Genomic DNA, 21279 nt, shown 5'->3' on the forward strand with positions numbered 1-21279 from the left:
GTGGAAATTGCATTTTTGTTCAAGAACTGCAGTGAATGTAATAAAAATCAGCACAGTTTGAACATAACTAAACTGACTATGTGTCCTTGCTGAAAGAAAATAACCTGAAGGTTATTTCTTTGCATGAACCATTAAATGTTATGTTTTAATCTGATGTAGAATATTTGTTTTGGATGCTTGAAAGAATGTCATAGCATGGATATACTTAGAATAAGGAAATCCTACTTTTGTCCAAGGGAATTCAAAGCAGAATTCTACTTCTTAGAAAGCTGTCCAAGGATTCGGTATCCATGAAGCAGGAGAAAGAGGAAATTCCTCCTCAATTGAAGCTGCTGACCTGCACAAAGGCACCAAGTTTGTTGGGTCAGCAAGGGGGAGCATGAGAAGCACGGCTTCCTACCCTGGGAACCAGCCTGCTCCCTTGGAAGGTGTGTCCCCATCCCTCGAAGTTGTGACAAAAGGAAGGTGGTCACAGGAAGGGCTGAGCGTGGCCTGCCTCAGCAGAGCCTCTGTTAATGGGTGTCTGCTACCTGACTAAATGCTCTGATCGTTGAGCTGTTGGGTAACTGGGGACTTTCCTCCAACACAGTTTATCCCCTTTGTTTTTTTTCCAGCCAAAACTATTCAGCAAATTTGAAGCAAATAGTTTAGACATGACCGAAAACACATTTTCCAGGGAATTAACTATTAAAATAAATAAATAAATAATCCAATTCTAACTACTACCTCTTTTAAAATCCATGATGCTTCTTTTCCACATGAATTAATTTTTTAAAATTAATAAACGTAATTAAATATAATGGTTCGACTCATCTACCCAGGGTAGTAAATAAGGGTTCCTTACATATGCTGTTCTGGAGTGCACAAGGTAGCACTTAGAACTAATGCTTATTTCTTCAGTATACCCATATTTTCCTTTTTTTGCAGCCCCTTTCATCCTATCAGTTCCAACAGTTGATCCCTGTAGGAGAGGGAACTCTTCTCTATGACATTTTCATGCTTTTCTAGTCAACTAATATAAACTAATAAAAAAATAAAATACTTTTTGCACTGAGCCTAGTGCTAACTTGTTGACAGTTTAAATAGATTGCACCATTCCACTAGATACAAGCTAAACTATTGGAAACAAATAAAGGAAAAAAAGGATGTAACTAGATGTAGTCATTAAAGAGTGATCTTAATAGTGTTAAAACTATTCAACCAGAACAAGGTGGGGTTGGATCTAGATTATCATCAAGGTCCTTTCTAACCTAAATGATTCTGTGAATCCATGACTGTATGATATTTGATCAGCTCTCTTGGACCTTGTAGCACTCCAGCATTGCATCTCATCTTTCCAACTGGTAGTGTCCAAATACTCTGCCTAGACCACGGCGAGCAGCCCTCTGATACATTCGTTGCAGCATTTCTAAGGGCTGTTTGATGCCGTGTGTGATTTGCAGCTGCTCGGGAATGTGAAGTGCTGGTTTGGCGCTTCAGAAGCCGTGGAAGGATGGTTGTAGACATCCCTCTAGTGGCCCCGCAGCCTCCGGGAAGCCGGGACCAGCTCTGGCATCCCCGGGCTCAGCAGGGGTAGATGTGCTTCTCTGTGGAGCTGGGTCCTCTGCGGGGCTGGGGAACTGACATACACAGATAAGAAATGGCAGATAATTTCTTCCTTTTTCCATTTCACCAGTTTCCCTGGAAACTCCACACCAGCTCAGGGTGTTTATAGAGTGTTTGTTTCACACAAGCCTAAATACTGGAAGGATGAACCCATTTCACTGGCCACTGTAAAAAACAAATGTACTGGGACGTGATATGAGGAAAGGGTTAATCCTGTCTCTAAGCTTTTTTAAATATCAGTTTATTTAACCTAGAGAGAGAACAATTTTGTCATCATTGAAAAAAAGACAAGTTATACTTGAAGATTAATCAAATGTTTCAGATTTCTTGTCTCTTTAGTACAAGACTGATAGAATACCAAAGGAAGAAAAAACCAAACAAAAAAGTATATGTAAAATAAACATAAGGAACACTTATTTGTACATCTGTACACTTAGGCTTCTCAACTGAAATTGTCACTAAGATGCTAATTATGTTTATGTGTTTGGAACATTGAATTTATTTTGCTTTTTAATTTGTTAAAAGACATGCAGTAAAAATGAGAGCCCTGGGATAACATTTTTAAAGATGGTGGAGAGGTCTCCAGTGCTGTCTTCAGAAAGGATGCTGTCCCAGGGCACCCTCCATGATTACTTCCTGGAGCACAGCAAGTCCGGGGATTGCCTTTGTTGGGGCTGGACAATCATCCTATGGAGGGTCCTGGGGAAGCTGGTACACTCTTAGGAATCACTGCAGAGCAGAACTGACCAGAGTTTGCAAAGGAGATCAAGACAGTCCCCCCTTTTTGCAAATTGACACAGCACAGAGGCAGCAAGCTGCCTGATAGCAGCAGGATGTGGTGTTGAAAGGAGATATGGGTTTATATGTAAGTAAAACTGTCCTAAAGGACAGGCCACACTGAGATTTTCTGTGTATGGAAAGAGAAACTACATATCTCATCCATCTGATAATGGTAGCTCTGTATCTCAGTAATTCACCTGTACTACCAGTATTACCATTGTGAATCCATTATTACTTTTAAACTAAGAATTATCTGTACAAAAATATCAAAGTGCAACAATTAAGTTGAGTAAATTATACTTAGAGCTGAACTCAGGCCCATTTCAAAGCCACCATTTGCTGCCAGTAAAGCACATGGCTGAATGACTGTTTCTAGTTGAACCTTGATTTTGTTAAACTGATTGGAAGCAATCAAGTGAACGCACACCATCCTGATCAGGTTTTGATTTCAAAGGTGGTAAAAAGCTTTTTAAATTGCATTAGGGAGATTTTTTTCCCCCCTGTAGTTCTGTGTCATTTTCCCTCCAAATCATAAAGGCTGTTTTGCAGACTTCCCTCCTTATGCCCCAAACATAGCTCTATGTGTCAATTTAAGAGATGGACAGTTGGCATAAAGTCAGCAGAGAGAGCATAAATGCCTGAGAAGTCTTTAGGCAACATCTATGTAAACAATTACTGTTGCCTTGTTTTCATTTCCAGGCAACTGATCCTCAGAGACACATACACAGAATACAGACAATATCTGGACAACCTTCCAACCCCTTCTTTCCAAGCAGTTTATACTTTCTCCATGTATAAAGGAACAGCATTTTACAGATGGAGAATAAAGTATATCTTGATTGGAAGATACTTGTTTTAAAGAATTTAATCATCATCTAATGTCACAAATTTAATACCTTTTTGAAAAGAAGTAGGATTCTTGAGCTTCAATCTGCAGTAAGTTTTTAATACAGTCTAGAGTATTTCAGACTGGGAGAAACATATAATTAATAAATAAATACACACTAATCCACATTTGCCTTTTGTGTTTCTCAGTGGCCCAGGGTTATCAATGTTTTTGATACTTTCCAAACAAATCAAAACTACTAATCTCTGCATGAAGACTGACAATCAATATGTCAACTTTGGCAGTTTGAAAGACTGGCATTTGTTTTAATCACTTTATTCAGTTCTTCAAGATAAATCTGCAATTAAGTCTTTTTTTTATCTCAAAAGAGACGAATGCTAACATTTTCACAGTATTTAGCTTTTACTTTGCTTTATTTTAACCTCTAATCACAGGAAGAATTAATCCTATATCTCTATATTTCCCTCATAAATATTCTTCCAGGACAGGATAATTTTGCATCATTTCAAATGTGTTTGTTTTCTCTTCAGCTGAATAAATACAGAAATCATCACCTCCAATAGCTTCTTGTCAGCCTGAAGGCTCACACACATTGCTGGGCATTTGAGGTTGAAGCTGTTTCTAAGACCAGGAAGATTATTTTTTTGTGAGGAATTGTTTCTTACACAAAGTATTACTGGCATTGATAGTGAGAACATTGCTTGGTAAAAAGGTTCTCCGACGATCTGTGGGGAGTGCATTATCAAGTAAATCACAGTTCTCACCTCCTGACTGAATTCTGTGCAACTTGCTTTAGTGTATGGGATGGAGGCTGTGTGTGGATATTGTCCAGTTTTTGTAGGTGTTTTAGGGATTGTGAAAAGATCACAACTGACTTCTGGGAAGCTTGGTTTGATCCTTGAGTGCCCAGCTAGCAGCAGAGTGTCTGGTGTCACTCACAGCACTCAAGCAGCTGCAGTATGGTCAGGAAGAAATGGTCTAAAGGTTCATGATTCTCATCTGGGGAAAATGGGAGTAACTTCATTTGTTGGTTCATTCATTCATTGGTTCATTCATTCATTCTACATACAATTTATTTTCTGGACACTCCAGAACAAGAGCAGAGGCAGAGTATAGCTTAGCAGATGAGAATGGCAGAAGACAGTCTCATCATAGTTTGCAAGGATGGATCTTACCAATAACAACATGAGACATACCGACCATGTGTCCTTTTCAAAGTGGCATTAATGCCTTCCCTTATTCCAGATGCCACACTAAAATTTTACCACTTGCAATATTTGGTAGAATCCCCTTTAAAACTTTATTATCCAAATAAATTCTGAAATGTTTTTACTGCATTTTGAACTTTTCTTCTGACAGGTAACTTTTTTTTCAGATTTGGAATTGAACTCTTCTAATGTCAAGGTCACAGTTTGTGCACACAAATGTTATCCTAGATTTAGGAGCCAGCAAGCCTTTTAAAAATTAGTGTGTCTTGTTATTAAAATATATATAAGAACAACCTTTCCCTTTCTGAGCTTTATGAAACTTTGTATCTGATCTGACACCTTCCTAATTTGCAAGAATTTTATCAGTTCTTGTTTCATTTCTCATGTGCCTAGGCTGCATGTTAGAGAAGCAATAACTATGCCTGTAACCTGCTTGGGACATTTTAATGGTTATGAATGGGGGGCTGGGGGGGAAAGAATTGCTTAGAAAATGACAGCTGCAACATCGAAATTGCTCATCTGTCTGAAAAAGAATATTGCATTGTCTAAAGGCAGTTCTGTGCAGGATTTGCATCAGGATCTACAAGAGACTGAAAACAAAACTGTTTAGCTGAATAGCTAAATAGCTAACTGTTTAACTGAATAGCTTCTTGCAAGTTTTATATTAATGAAGTTTTCTCTTGAAGTGTCAAGTTTTCTTTTTGAAGGATGCTCTGAAATATGTCACAAATGAGTGTTTTAAGGTTGCTTAAAGAATCATTGGCAAAGTGATTCAGCAAAACCAGGTTTAATATAAAAGTGACAACACAACAAAGTTTGCTGGCAAGGTTCACTCTACTATTTACTAGATGGTTAAAACAGATGGAGGAAAAGCAAACAAAAATCCAAAATCAACCAATCCAAACAAAAATAAACCCAAAAGTATCTACATGTAGTCTGGGGGGGACAAGGGGAAAGAGAAAAGGATAGGAAAAGATAAGGATAAAAAGGAATACAGAAGACCCTCCTGCTGGTTCATAGTGAACCCTTGCGCTAAACTGAGCCAGGACTTCAGCAAGAGTTTATCCCTAAAGGCCTAACAACACTTAACAAAACCTAACAGCACTTAATCTTAAGAACACTTAAACTTAACAGTACTTAATAGATAACTGAAGCTAAACAATTTAGCAATAGATTCATGCAGAATTTAATATATAACAACTTACCTACAGGCCTGACTTACTACAAATTGAAAGTACTTAAGAATCTAGAACATTCCTAGTACAATTGCTATGTCATATTCACACTCACATGTGATATGACCCGTTGCAGAAGGTGAAGGTAGCCCAGGCTCCTGCTAATAGATCCCCTGGGATGGATTAGAGTGAAATGACACTGAATTATCAGTGTTTGTAAATATACACATGTAGGGCTCATTATAGAACAATTCGGTTGCAGAGGAAAACAGGTGTGTATAATAACAATTTTGGTTGTTATTATCTGTAGTAACATAACATGAAAGTGTTGCAATATGAAAGCACAACCACCTCACCCAAGGACATGTGCAGGGGAAAAGAAAGGAGAGAGGGCAAGACTGTGAAGATCTCACCACCCATAGGCCCTGTGATGAGACTTTGTTGTTCCACAGTCTTGGCTGAAATGGTGATTGCAGGTTGGATCCTTCGGGTGGTTAGGGAAGTCCGAAAGAAAGGGTGGGGAAAAACCCCCAGGATAATCTGCAGAACACATCTATTAGGTTTATGTCACTCAGGTTCAGGTGGGAATGCCCAGGTACCTCCCACAGGGTGGGGAGCTTCACACTGGATGGTGTAATGTTGCAGATCACGGAATTATGTCCTTGGCATCATCTAAGACAACACTGCTGCCCATCACACCAGCAGTTGAGTCAATTATGGCCCATCAGCAGAGACGAACACCCTCAGCCCAACATGAATGTCCAGGTACTTTCCTGAGGGAAGGAGGAGGGAGCCCCACTGAGTGAACCCTACAACCCCGTGGTATGCACAAGGGAGAGCACCTTAGCATGACAGGAGGCACCATCCCATCTCCACAGGACCTGTCTTCTCTCTCACTCATAGCACATCATTCACCCTCAGTCTTATCAGAGCAGAGGTTAACCACTGCACATCCAAAACCTCACCTCCTCCACCTCCAAACCAGGCTTCAACAAGGCACCCTGGTGTCTCCACAAATGGAGAGTATCTTGAGTCATTATCCATTAAAAGTTCAGTCTCTCACAGCATGCACACAAACATGAAGAGTCTGTAGTAGGTATATGCCTGTGAAAAATTCCCGTCAAGTTCAGGGAAGTACTCACGTCGGATGCCTTTGCATCTTCTCTATGGTTGAGCCTTGAGGAATCGGTGTATCAGTCCAGGATCCATCAGTTTGGCGATCCTCCGAGTACAGCAAACTTGAGAGTTCACTGGCCCCGAGAGGGAGATGTTGGTCACAGCACACTGTGGTCCAAGAGAGCTCCAAGGGTCTCACTTTGGACTGCTGTTTATAGGGTTGCAAGAGAGTTGGCTTTAGTCATAGTAATTTTCCATCCTTGCAGCAATTCAGGTCGGTAACTTTCTTTGAAAGTTTGATAACAAAAATAGTATTCCACTTAGGTTGTTATTCAGGCAACAAAAATAAGTTTCCAAGGCTGTTCGTTAAAACACAGGAGCTTGTTAGACAGCACAAGTTCCTGGGAGAGTGTTTCTGATAAGCTCAAGAGGAGCTCAGCCACCTGCTGTTTGTCAAGGCTGAGGCCTAATGAGCATTTCTGAGATCACAGTGTGGCCGGGGTGGGGGGAATGCATCACCACAGTGTGGCCTAATACAAGTCAATAAAAGAGGAAGAGTTGTGATGTCCTGACCTTTGATCTTTGAATTTGCTGTTACAGCTTCTAGGATTGTCTTCTATAACCCCATCCAGAGGCAATTGCAAACACCACCTCATTCATGGATCACATGGTGAGAAGCTTCCATCAGCCCATGTCCACATGGTGCTCCAGGCCCTCAGATCGCCCGCTGTCTGCCTGCAGCGGGGTGGCAGGGAGGGAAGGAACCACAGATGCCTTACATGGACAGAACCAGGCTGCCCTTTCTCTGCAAACATCATTAAGATTTCCTTCGGAACATAGATCATGCTTTCTGACAAACGAGTATGGCAATCCTTCAGTAAACATCTATGTGAGAACCTCGTGTAGATGTATATAGCCTATACAATCAAGTGTAGTTTATGTGATTTTAGCCTCAACACACTTCTCAAAAGTTACCCCTGGCAGATCAGAAGTGGACCCAAAAACAGCAGATGCGTGTTCCAGATAAACTCTTCAGCAGTTACTGAGGTCTCAGCAGGGCGCCAGGGCCAGCCCATGCACCAGGATCACAGAACACAAGGGTTTAGAGCTTGCAGCCAGCCTCAGCACTTGGGAGCAGCCCATGGCCTGGCCAGCAGGTGAACTTTGCCACTGACAAGGATCAGCTAAAGTGACTTTTGCAATCAATGTTCAATTATGCTTATAAATAAGGCTCTTCACGCACACTAAAAAGATTATTCAAAATGAAGAAATCTGCTGGCTTTCAAGTGCTTTCCAACAGACATTCTTTGCAGGATCTTCTCTCTTCTTTAAAAATCACATTATTGAAAACTGCCATTCACATCTGAAAACTCCGTGATTTCCCACACGAAATAAGGGCTGAACTGGCAACCTGCAGCACTTGTTTCAATTGCAGAGTCAGCAAAACCAGGCATTTCATAATTATGGATCCTGGTTGTTGCTATTGCTGATTAATGCATTTAGATGCTAAGCCATTCTTATTGAAGGGAAGACAAAAAGATTATTAGAGCCTTTTAATTTATTAGAGTCCTCAAATAGCCAAGAGAGCTTCTTACACATACAAATATACTGAAAATGGACAGATATGGACTCAACAAAAATAATAATCTCTCAGAAAAAAATCAAGCATTATTATACAAATTCAGAGTTAGGTCCGGTCACATTTACAAGTGAGCTTGTAACTTGCATGTAAGTTCAGCATCACTCAGGAATTTTTCAAGTCCAGGTTGAATCTTTTCAGCTAGTTAGCGCACTGAGCTTATACAGTACATTGTTTTCCAGCATCACCAATGGGTAACACTGTACGTAACCAAGTAGTAACAACAGTGGTTTAATCTTCAAAAGTCCATTCGTTCCACTGAAGGTGCACTATTAAAACAACAGATGTACTTAATAATTGTCATATTACAGCTTCTCCTGTTTCACTGTGACAATTGTGTGGTTAAAAAATTAATTACACAGCTAGAAAAATCAGAAAAATCCTAATGTTTCATTTAAATGAACTGTTCTGATGTTGAAGAGACTTCCTTAACATTTTTAAGATGGTTATTTTGTAAAAATATACTTCCTTACTCTACAGATAAGGTCTAAGTAATGGGTAGGAATGAGAGGGTAGGTTTAGACTAAATATTAGGAAGAAATTCTTTACCATGAGGGTGGTGAGGCACTGTAACAGGTTGCCAAGAGAAGCTGTGGATGCATTATCATCTCTGGAAGTGTTCAAGGCCAGGTTGGATGGGGCTTTGAGCAACCAGGATGAGGGGAAATGGCCCCAAGCTGCACCAGGGAAGGTTCAGGTTGGAGACCAGGAAGAATTTCTTCACTGAAAGCATTGAGAAGTACTAGAACAGGCTGCCCAGGAAGGTGGTGGAGTCACCATCCCTGGAGGAGTTCAAAGAACAACTGGATCTGATGCTCAGTGCTATGATCCTAGTTGATGTTGCGGTGTTTTGTCAAAGGTTGGAGTTGATGGTCTTGGAGTTCTTCCCAACTTAAATAATTCCGTGATGTAGGGGAAGGCATCCCTGCCCAAAGCAGAGGGACTGGCACTATATGATCTTTAAGGTCCCTTCCAACCCAAACTATTTGAGGATTTTATGATCACATAACAAAAACCCATCCCAACATACAGCATTCGTAATTAGTTGTTAGTGCTGGAAATTTTTACACGTTTCATGGCAAACATTGTCCTGAGTTGTTGAACTAGTGTAGGGGGGAATCAATACTTCTCTTCAGCACAGACCTCCCCACCCACCAAAACAGAAACATCAAATAGAGAGTCTGGCATTTGAAAAGAAACCAGTCATTGAAGGAAAAGGACAATTGTCCTGTGCAAAAAAAATGCTTTCTTAGTTTTAATCCTCACTCCCAGCTTCACCTCCTCATTTTTACTGTCTTCTACGTATTAACTGTGCTGTCACTTTGCTTTTATTTATTATTATAACAGCACAGCCTGTAGTTTGAATTTCATAACAACAAAAAATAGTATCCTATACTGAAGTCCTGTATTCTGGAGCTGGAAGTTGGTAGGACATTAAAAAAAAAAGTCAAAATTACTTTCTGACACAAGCTTGCACTTGGTGTTTTTCCCCGATTTGCATAGTATACTACAATGCATTTTACAGAATCAGTGAACCTTGTGGGAAACTGAATTAACTCTCAATCTGTATTTAGGTATATTTAAGCTCATCAGTGCCACCTGCCCCACATTATTTGTGTTGTAGAACATAGAGCATTTAATTTCACTGCATCTGTCTAAAATAGCTGTGGAGTTGCTGGCTAAAACATTCAGGGCTTTATTAGCTTTGTTGTTCTCACTTGTGAGTAGATGTATAGTTGTCAATACTGTGTGATCAGGAAAACAAGGACCTGGACTTCCCATTTAAAATCAAACCTGCCAACCCACCCCCCATCCACCTCACCCCTACAGAAACATCTGGTGCACATTTTCTGATACTGGGATGAAGTGAGCCCAAGCATGGCATTTGTACAGTGACAGTTCACTCCCTTAGAAAATCCAGTATCCAAATTCCACAGCTTTGTTTTATGGACACAAAACATGGATGAATATAGTCACATTCATTAAGTATTTTACACATTTTTGCAAGCTGAGCCACAAAGACATCACAATACTCGGCTAAAGCTCTGCTGTATGCAAACTCTAGAAACTGGAAGGGACGAATTTAAGTAGTTATTGATCATTCTTCTGAAAACTGCTACAGTACCGTGGTATCACAAGATCCAGATCTAAGTGTTATCTGACAGCACCATGTAAAACAGATTTTAAATTTTCACATAGCTTAAAATGTTTGTAGTCACCCAGTGAATTGCAGCAAAGGCAACCCAACATGTTTCATTAGACTATTTAATATTTTTGTAAGCTTATTTTATTTCTTTGCTGTACAAAGGCAGAAATGCAAACCATCTCAATAAATCTACATAAGTAACTACCTAGAAATGATACAAGTATGTACACAAAGCCCAACTGTTTCACTTCAGTGCTGATACCACAGTTCACGTAGAGCTGGATGCAAACAGCACCTACACAGTGTAAGGCATAACTCTCAGGATATTTACATCTTGTTCTTTTTAACAAAGGCTTCCAATACACCAGTTCTTTGTTACACTCGTATTTGACAATCCTGCTTAGTAGTGCAGCCTCAGAACTGAAAAGTGCATTTCTTCATTTTATACATTCTCACACAGATTGTGGACTGTTCCAGAAATAGTTTTCCAACCCTCCTTCTTGGAAGTAATTTATTATCTATGTTTTCTGATTAAAATTATAAGGTAAAAAGACCATTTCCCCAAAGTTCTCTAGATCACATGCAATTAAGAAAACAAAGATCCTAAAAGCAACTCCAGAAACTCTTGTCTTTTGACTTGGGAAGATAAGCAATCCTGTGAAAGCACTCAACCAATTCGCTGCTGGTTTTTTAAAACACTTTAGAACATTTCAGGTTACGAAGTTTGCAGATCCAAGCAGCTTTGGAAAAGCCCTATAATACAGATATTTACATTCTGTATTAGATTTTTGTGTTGTAATTAATCTAGCATCTCAAATGGTTTTTTCTCTGCCATCGGAGATCTCACTTTGAAAGGAAAGTAAAAAAGGAATATGATTACTGTCATTGTAGAAAATACAATTCTGAGTTATTTCACAAGCAAAATAAAAAATGCCTAGGATGAAAAACTCTTCCCTTCAACTATAAAGCAGCACTGGCTAAAAATAATTTTTCCTTTGTGTTCTGAGCTACTGCAATTCCTGCCACATTTATTTTTAAGCCACAACATCCTGTAGCACTAAGGTTCTTCAGACTCTATATTCCATCCAATCTTGGTTTAGGAGATTAAAATACTACATCCCCTCTTCTGTCTGCCCTCCCTTAGGGCAGGGAATGAGCAGCAGCACAGCCTCGTTCAAAACAGCATTGTAACTCTCATGGCAACAATCTCAGCTGAGCTGGGCTCTGTACCGCAGCAGCTGAGAACTGACACACAGCGCTCCATCCAGAGCGCAGCTCCGACAGGAAACCAGCAAAGAGCAAAGGAAGGAAAAGGTCAGGGAACAAGAGTGCCTTGCTGTATATGCATGTGCTTGACTCTCTGACCTCCTGCTGCTGTGAGGTAACACAACAGCAGAGACTTCTCTTGTAGGCATTTCCTATACTCACTCCCATACATCTTGGCCCACAAACTATGCTCAGAAAATTATACTTGTTCAACAGTTCAGCTTACAACTTAATCAGAACGGTACAACCATCTTAAAAAAAACCTACTACGTGTGGATAAATTGTAAAACGAGGATGTTACCTTCATCAGAATGAACAGTTTCATTAGTGAAAGTATCCATATCTTCACAAGTGTTGGCACCTGGCTTCTCTTTTTCCACCTCACACAGATACACGTCAATGGGTCCTTTTGTGCTCTTCACATGTACTTCTATGTGATCCTATAAAACAGCAACTTGCATATAATCCAAATAACAAATCTTGCACATCCTTATCTATTTTTGCACATATTTTAAAGACAATAGGTTAAGAACAGAACAAATACAGGAATGACGTAACTATTTAAAATTGTGTTACTACTTCCACATAAATTATGACTATTACATACATTTGTAGGACAATTATTGTGCAGAATTAAGCACAATGGAGAAAATACTCTGTTCTAATATACAACTTTTTCAATCCTGTCTTTTTATTGCTTCAGGAGGCCTTTGAAATTGTCTCTTTTTCATCTCCACTGGATAAGAGACAGCTGCTTTGACCAGGGGAAGTACTGGAGATCTATGCAGTGGATCTAACTCTTTTGGTTCTACTGATTCATCTCCTTTTCCTAAGATATCCCTACCTTTCTGCGCACACAGCAAGGCAACTTCAATGACTACGCAATTAAGAAGATTATCAAAAATGCTCACGCAAAAAAGAAAGTAGAATTAAAATTCTATTTGTTATCTTGACTTCCAGGATTTGTCCTCTTAGAGCACTACCAACAGTGGGTTCCCAGTACACAGGCCCCACTAAGCAGGTGCAGCACTGCTGGGTGCAGTGGGCAAAGGTCCGGCTCCTCTGTGAGACCAGAATGGAGCCTGTGTACTGCACCGTGGGGTGAGGACAGGGCACAGCCCCACTCCATGAAATATCCCTCTAGATATGAACTACCAGAGTGACAAAATGTTTTCTTTTTCCAACCATACTGTACATTGCATACTTTATTACAGCTGTTCCATTCTCTCTAGCAAAACCAGGTAACTAAAGCTCAGATACATTTATGGCTTAATAATTTAGGTAAAAAGAAAAATACTGCAAGTAAGTTTCTAGGACTATTATCCCTACAGCATTGTTTAGTGGAACACAAGAACAATGAACTACTGATATCTGCATGACAAAGAAACTGGAAGTCAATTACTGACTGCTGCTGCAAAAAATCAAATTTGAGAACTTTTGTTCCCTTAGGAGAAATGTTTAAGTCTTACTTCTTTAGGAACTGGTATTTCCAATTTGGTTTCCTCTGGAGCTTTGATTGCGATCACAATCTGTTCCTGAAATGCCTGAATGCTTCGGATATCTTGGTATGTCACATAAGCTAGTGTATACATTGGTCAAGGATTCTGTAAAGTAATTTGCTAATGGACAGAAGCAAAGAGTGTGATGTCAAGATATGTTGAGGCAGAATACCAACTTAAGAAAATTGATCAACAATTCAGCTGAGGTTAATATTAGCTTTATAAAATGAAGTATCAGCTAACAAGTGGAAAAATACTTTTCTGTATTTTTTGGAAGGAAAAAAACTTTTAAAAATATATTCAATGTTAAAAAATCCCCAAACAGTTTTCACAGATGCTGTCATAAGTCCACAAAGCAGAGGGAATTCTGTCCTTCAGAAACTACATTCTATTTTGTAATAGCATGAAACTAATTTCCTGGCACACTATAAAATTATTTTCTTAACCAGTAAGGTGTAAAGAAAATGGGCACATTCCATTTGAGCACATACCCTGACATCTTGCCAAACAAGGGAGCTAATAATATTTTACTGTAACCCAAAGCCAAAACTCAATCTTTGTGTGATACATTAAAATCTCTTTTCTATTGTCAAAACCCATCTGAAAATCAAAACTGCACCAGAACCTCTTTCAACAGAGAACAGTATTAGGACACAACCAACATACCATTATATCTCCTTGGCAACAGGCCTCTCGGACTCCACTTTGAGTCCTCTTTGTCATCTCACTAAGCAGCTTGGATCTCACCTGCCCCTGAGACAACTCAGAGAGAACAAGGTGATGGTCAGGGTACTAAGACTATTGCCCCACTTCTTTCTTCTGGAGTGGAAAGGTCACACAAGCAGCACTCCCCTGAGGACACGCCAGACTGTCCAGAATACTGCAAAGCAAGGCACACGAGTGGCATTCCCAAATACAAAATAATCAAAAAGTCTGCTATTATAAAACTCATTACCAAGCAGTACTGCATACCTGTGCTATCAGCCTACACTTCTTACTAGATACGTATGTGCAACCAAAATGATGTGTTAAAGTAATGCAAGAGTTAAAAGGATATTTTGCATTTTCTTTGTCATCTGTTAGTTCAAATATCTGATGAGCACAATCCTTGATTAATTCATCCAGAGCTTCTTCCATGTCTGATAAGTCAGAAAGTTCATCTTTAAGGTTTTGCTGCTCTGCTGCTTTTCCAACAACTTGGTCAAGATTATTACCTCTAGAAGAATACGAAAGTTGTCTAGTAGTTTGTATAAATAAAAGCCTGTTTATTAAACATCAAGTATACTAACAGAAAGGAGTAAGGAACTCTGGCATCCTTTACTCTGCTGAAATATGCTTCCATGTACTTCTGCACTTGATACGTGTTAACATATTAGGTAATTCACACAGCCTAAGGATCCAGAAGAACTTAAAATATCTGTGAGAAGTAATTCAATATGCTTAAAAATACTCTCAAAGTTATTAACATTACTCAACATTATTGGGATTTACTGTTTCAGTAACGAGAAGTTTCAAAGCCTACTCACATCCACTGGATAAGATTCTTAGATCTTTTCTGAATCAAGTGGATTCCATCCAACACATTGGTGATGTCATACACTCTTCGTTTTCGTACTCCAAGCGTTGCTGCTACTTCATTTAAATCAAGGACACCATCTGGAGCTTTTTTGAGAAGAGCCATAAATCTTCGTGTCAAAAGCCCCAAGGATGCATCAAATCGAGGCCTTTTGGCCTCTACAGTTGCTGTAAAGTTTTGGTAGAATATTTAGGGTAAGCTACTACACAAGCATGAAGTATTACTTTAAAAAAGTGATGGTGATGAAGTAACAATGAAGATAAAAGTCTGGAAGCACCGCAGTTTTTAATGCTAACTTTGCAATGGCATTATATAAAGCCTATTAACTACACATACCTTCATTTGTTTGCAATGACTTCATCTAAACAGCAAGCATGCATTTTTATGCTTTCAACATTCATGACTCCACACTGCTAGTATGGATATTAACAGCTGAGTAACTTTATGTTCTATAGGACTTTGAGATCGGATCACTGAACAAATACCAATGAAACCTCTGGTTAACTATAGATAGTGTTGAAGTGCTGCCAGAGAAAACCTTTTGGTCCATTTTAACCAGCAGACCTCCCATGTAACCATCAGGTATGGTTCAGGAGTCAGCTTGGCTTCAGGACTGTTTCAGCCTGGACATGACCAATCTCTTCAGGAATTGAAGAACTTAGTATGTAGACAAACTCTGCTTGTAATGTTTGGTCTCAGGGCAAAAGAACTGGTCATTCCATTGTTTGATTTACTAACACAACAAAGATCTACACATACCCTGACACCCTGGTTTAAAAGAGATCCCTGTGCTGTGTGTATCCATTACCAACATATTTGCAGAAACAGCAGAAGTCACTGATGAGTAACTAGAAATTGTTATTTACGTATGCAAAAAGCACAAAAAAGCACCTATTTTTGAGGCACAAAAAGCTCATGGTATGCACACACTCATTTGATGCCAGTCAATGAAAGACTGTCAAATTCTGCTGTTACTTGTCTTTTCTCCTGTAAAGCAAACCAGGTATTTCATCTGATCAACCTGTGTCCCTGAGCAATATTCCAGTCTAATGCTTCAAGAAAAGGTGAGTGTGTGTGTAAACAAAGTTCCCTAGAAAACACTCTTCAAACATCAGTATTTTTCCCACAATGAATAAGACACGTACTTTTACTCCTAATGTATCACACTCATTCCATGGCTGCAAGTTTGTGCACTCTAACACGAAGTGACAGGTCCAACAACTCAGTTTTGGACTGTGCTACTGTGAAATGTGTGAAACAATTCAACTGGTGAGAAAATAAACAAATCCCCAACACCCAGAAATTCACTCAAGTTTATTTTCGCATTTATTAACACCAGTTGAAAACCAACATTTGCCAGTATGTTGTTCCAGTTTTCTCTAACTCACTTTTCCTGTGCATTATTTTCTTTACAGCAGTGGGAAAGTATACTTGCAGCAGATCTGAAGAAGAGAAACTATAAAGAATGTTTTGCTTCACATCTGTTATTTCAATCAGTACTCAGCATTTCTCCTGCTCTGCTGATATTAAATACATTACAATATTTCATTTGTCTACAGCATGTACTGACATTGTAGAAAGGCACGAAATACTGCAAGATTAATTTTCACACATGAAACGTAGAAACTTACTTTTCACATGCCGTGCATCATTGTACACATTCAGGTCGATCATTGGTGACTGAGGAAATTAAAAAAGGAAAAAACAATCTGTCATAAAATGTTATCTACAGGGGGAGCTTCTTCAGAAGAAATCCTCAAATCTACTTTAGATGTTAAGCCATCACAGGTCTGACAATTCAACAGCTATCACTGTGAAAAAGTGTCACCAGATAGAAGGAATACATGCTCTTTAATTCCTGCCAGAATTTTCAGCCCTTAATCTCAGCACAACTCACTCTGTTTTTGAAATTAGGAAACACTATTGAACACGCTGATGCTCAGGCAAACTGCAACCTCTCTTGCTTCTTTTTTTTCCAATTCATGGCCATTTCCTTTCAGTCTCCCATCATGTACTACTGTGAAGTATCTGGCCAGCTTTTAAAGTTGTTAACTTCCTTGCAAGTACAGCATGAAGCTGTGTCAGGGGAAGTTTGGGTTGGACACTTGGAAAAGGTTCTTCCCCCAGAGGGTGGTCAGGCACTGGGAGAGGCTCTGCAAGCAAGTGGTCACAGCACCAAGCCTGACAGAATTCAACAAGCTCTGGACACGCTCTCAGGAACATGGTGTGACTTTTGGGGTTGTCCTGTGCTTGGACAGGAGCTGGACTTGACAATTATGGGTCCTTTCCAACTCAGGATATTGTATGATTCTACTGAAGGGCTGCTGTGGCTTAACAAGCACCCTCAGGATATTAACAGCCTTCCTACACTAGTGGGCCTAAATCTGGAACAGCATTCCAAGGGCAACCTAATACATGCCAAGTAAGGAAGGTGAATCACTTCCCTCAATTTATTGTTTAGTCTCCGGCTAAGACAGCCTCATCTGCCTCAATGTCAGGGCACAGTGCAGGTGCACATTTAACCCACTGTCCATCAGGACAGCCAGGTCCTTTCAACAGGGTGGTCCCCCAGCCTGTACCACTGCAGGGTAAAGGCCCAGGTAGACTTTGACACTTGATTTTCAACTTCCTGGGTTGAAGTTTATGAGGTCATAGATGACCCCTTCCTCCAGCCCATAAACATCATGAGGGGGCACCTCACATCCTCCACCTATCAACAGGACAGGCCCTAGGACAGACCCCTGAGGAAAAGAATTAATAATGTTTCTGAGTGAAGTATGAATTACTAACCACTCCTCTTTGTTCCTGGTGGTCCAGCCAAGGACTTTTTACTTGTGTGGTATTTTACCATCTGTAATTTCCCAACTTCAAGAGGAAGGTAAGACTTTCAGTAAGTCCTGATAAAGCTAACGTAGTTGACATCCATGGCTTTGATCTACAAATTTGGTCATTTCACCAGCAAGGGTAATCAGGCTGCAAGTACAGTTATGCTGGTTATTCAACCACATTCTCCTTTATGTGCCTAGAAATAGTTTCCAAGGAAATTTGCTTCATGGCTTTCAAAGGGACTGAAGTGAGACTGTCTTAAGCTGTAGCTGATTTCCACAACCTCTCAAAAGTCATGTGAGCAACCTCACAACGACATCAGCCAGCTCTCTCAGGATGTACCCCAAGAGGATCTTACAGATTTGTTTGGGTTCAGCTTTCACAAGAAGATTCCTAACTTGCCACTTTTCTGTCGCTGGTCATTCCTTAAGACACAAAGCCTAATGGACATCCGATCTGAAAAGCCATGGAAAGTGTCCGAGTACGGCAGCCTCACACGCCTTTACTCCTCCTAAATCACCGGCCCCATTTAGCAGCAGGTTCCTCATCCCATCCTCCCCCCCTTTACTGCTGATGTAACTCTTGAAGAATACATTCAGTACAGGTAGCTCGGGGTGCAGCTGCAGTGCGAGCTGTACGCTGAGCTCTGGACGGTGGGAGCCCCAGGCAAGACGCCGTGAACTGTGCTGCCAGCCAGGTGACAGGACATTCAGAGACAGAAGGAGCTGAGCATCCCCAGGCTTTGGCACGCTTAACACTGTGAGGGTATGTAGTGTTTTAGCTGCTTTATCACTGCCCTGCATAAGTGGTCAGGGGAGAGATGTAACAAGAAGTTAATGAGTTGACCTAAGGACCAGGAGCAATCACTCACCAAATACCATCATGGGCAAAACAGACTCAACTGGGGAATATTAATTTGAACTTATAACCAATAAAACCAGAGCATAATAATGAGAAGTAAAACGTGTCTTAAAAAAACACCTTCCCCCCACCCCTCCCTCCTTCCCAAGCTCTACCTCCTCCACACCAGCAGTGCACCGAGACAGGAATGGGGGTTATGGTCAGTTCATCAAATGTTGTTCCTGCTGCTGCTCAGGGAGGGCAGTCCCTCCTCTGCTTCAGTGTGCAGTTCCCTCCCACAGGAGACAGCCTCCCATGAACTTCTCCAATATGGGTCTATCTCACAGCAGCAGCTCTTCCTCCACCAGCTGCATCAATGTGGATCACTTTTCCTGAGGGTGCAGTCCTGGGTGCAGGGCACAGCCTGCTCCAGCGAGGGTCAAGGGTCACAAGTCCTACCAGACAACCTACTCCAGAATGGGCTCCACTCTCCATGAGTCCTTGCTAGGAGCCTGCTCCAGTGTGGACTTCCCACAAGTTCCCAGCCTCCTTTCAGGCATCCACCTGTGCCAGCCTAGCTCTCCTCCACAGGCTGCAGATGGATCTCTGCATCCCCATGGTCCTCCATGGGCTGCAGGGGTGCAGCTGCTTCACCACAGGCTGCACCACAGGCTGTAGGGAGTCTCTGCTCCAGCACCTGGAGCACCGCCTCCTCCTCTTCCTCCACTCACCTTGGTGTCTGCAGAGTTGTTCCTCTCACATATTCTCACTCCATTCTTCTCTGGCTGCAATTACAACTGTGCAGTAACTTTTTTTCCCTTCTTACGTATGTTATCACAGAGGCACTACTACCATCTCTGATTAACTCTGCCTTGGCCAGTGACAGATCCATCCTGGAGCTGCCTGGCATTGGGTCTGAAGGACATGAGGGAAACTTCTGGCAGCTTCTCACAGAAGCCACCCTGTAGCCTCCCCCCGCTATCAAAACCTGACCACAAAAACCTAACAGGATATACATGCCCAAGGTTTCCTTTGTTTGGGATCCCTGCTTGAGCTGTTGTACCAAGTTATTTTAAGGATCCAGATGTCTTAGAGTCTGCTATGGGAAACCTGGGGTCGAGCTGGTGAGGGGACCTTGTCTGACTGTGTGAGTGTGGGGGTGCAGCTGCAAAAGGGCCTCAATCCCAGCTCAGGTGGTGCGAGAGTGACTGACAAGAGTGGCTCCTGCATGGTCAGACAGGAAAATTTCTTTAATACTGTGACCTTTGACATTCCTTGCTAATTTCAACACAACAACTCTGGCTTTCCAATCATCATGTCCATGTCCAGACAGTTTTTATCCTTGTTCTTTAGTCTGTCCTTTTAGACTATCCAGCGTATGTTCTTTTTGCCAGGAGTGTCATGATGAAATGTATTTCTCCATACTGACCTCCATCTCTTCAGCTCCTCTGGCTTCTGAAGTTGCCTTCTCAAATATCTCAACTACCTCTTGACAGAATAAACTGAAGTCTTGAAGACTGAATAAGCTGGAAGCCAGGTTCTGCACTGTGCTACTAGCCTTCCTTACTATACTCAGGGCCTTGAATATCCCACTGTTAAGAACATTTCCCTGTCTGACCATTCATGAGACTCTCTGGCAGTCACACTCCCAGTGACAGAGGCTATCACTGCTGGGACTGAAGCCCCTTCATGGTGGGCAGCTTCAGTGAGCTACTGCGAGGCCCACTTGGCTCCCTACACACCACACTCACACCATCAGGCCATGTTTCCCCACTGGTTCAACCCCAGGTTTTCCACTGCAGAGTCTCAGGTGTCTCTCCATAAAACAATTTATTCATGGTGCAGCAACACAGAAACAGCTCAAGCAGGTACCTCCAAAGACAGATCCACAATAAAGGAACTTCTGCATTTTTATACTCTCACAGTTTGCCCAGGTGAATCTTCCTCTTCCCCCTGAGTCCTCTGCTCCTGCTGTGTCTCTCCATCCACCTCGGCAGTGCCACCATCTCTGTGCCCTTTTGTTATCCAAAGGATTGGCAGTCCATGGCCTCTTGTCCTGGGATCCCACCCATCAGCTGCCTGCAAACTGAGCTACCCATACTAGATATATTCCTCAACACCCACTATTCCATGCCCATTACAGCCAAGGCTGTTAATAATTACTACATCTTTGACTTCCCTGTCTATGAGCAGCTGATTCAGGAAAGTATCACCCATTGAAAACTCATCTAAATATCTACATAAAGAAGCTGCGCCAAACACGATTTGCTTCTTACAATCATCACTTCAATTACCCACCCAAAAACTTATGTGAACTCTTTCATAGCTTTAAGAAAGTACTACCAAGTAACATTTAGCCCAACTGTCAAGATTAATTAAAAAAAGCAGTAATAAATTTGAAGAAGTTTCACAAAATTAAATGTACACACCATCAGGATAAACCAAAAAAAGTAGCAGATTTTTAAAAGTTTTACGAAATAGGCTTTTTTGTTAGCTACTTCATAGCATTGCTAGAAGTAGTGGTGGCAGCTGCATGTAAGATGACTACCTCAACATCACAGACGTTTAGAGGAGAAAACACAGTTGTAATCCCTTTTTCTCATACTTAGCTACAACATACTTAGCTCAATTAAGAGGCTATAGGTAACACTGGCAAGAAAAAACATCCCTTCGCATTGTATCACCTTTCCCGGGAAGCCCGCTCCAACGCCACGACGGAGGGGAGCATCCCACAGCTCTTTCCTGGGTACCACGCT

The 21279-nt window shown here is 41.0% G+C and overlaps 1 protein-coding gene across 5 annotated transcripts; it reads right to left on the reverse strand.

Moving 5' to 3' along the window:
* Positions 1-2089: 2089 nt before the first annotated feature.
* E2F6 (E2F transcription factor 6) lies at positions 2090-21262 on the reverse strand. 5 transcript variants are annotated; one of them, XM_017744998.1, is made up of 7 exons: positions 21208-21262; positions 16489-16537; positions 14808-15024; positions 14339-14497; positions 13252-13366; positions 12084-12222; positions 2090-6939 (listed from the first exon to the last, which is right to left on the reverse strand). In XM_017744998.1, the coding sequence occupies exons 2-7, from the start codon at positions 16529-16531 to the stop codon at positions 6890-6892; spliced, it is 723 nt and encodes a 240-aa protein (XP_017600487.1). In that variant the 5' UTR covers positions 16532-16537; positions 21208-21262; the 3' UTR covers positions 2090-6889. The 5 variants fall into 5 exon arrangements, with proteins under 5 accessions (XP_017600487.1, XP_017600486.1, XP_017600488.1 ...); XM_017744997.1 differs by lacking the exon at positions 21208-21262 and adding an exon at positions 20266-20270; XM_017744999.1 differs by lacking the exons at positions 2090-6939; positions 21208-21262 and adding exons at positions 6946-7466; positions 20266-20270.
* Between the last annotated feature and the right edge of the window lie 17 nt (positions 21263-21279).

The sequence above is a fragment of the Corvus brachyrhynchos genome, unplaced genomic scaffold (genome assembly GCF_000691975.1).
Source record: "Corvus brachyrhynchos isolate BGI_N302 unplaced genomic scaffold, ASM69197v1 scaffold116, whole genome shotgun sequence".
NCBI lineage: Eukaryota > Metazoa > Chordata > Aves > Passeriformes > Corvidae > Corvus > Corvus brachyrhynchos.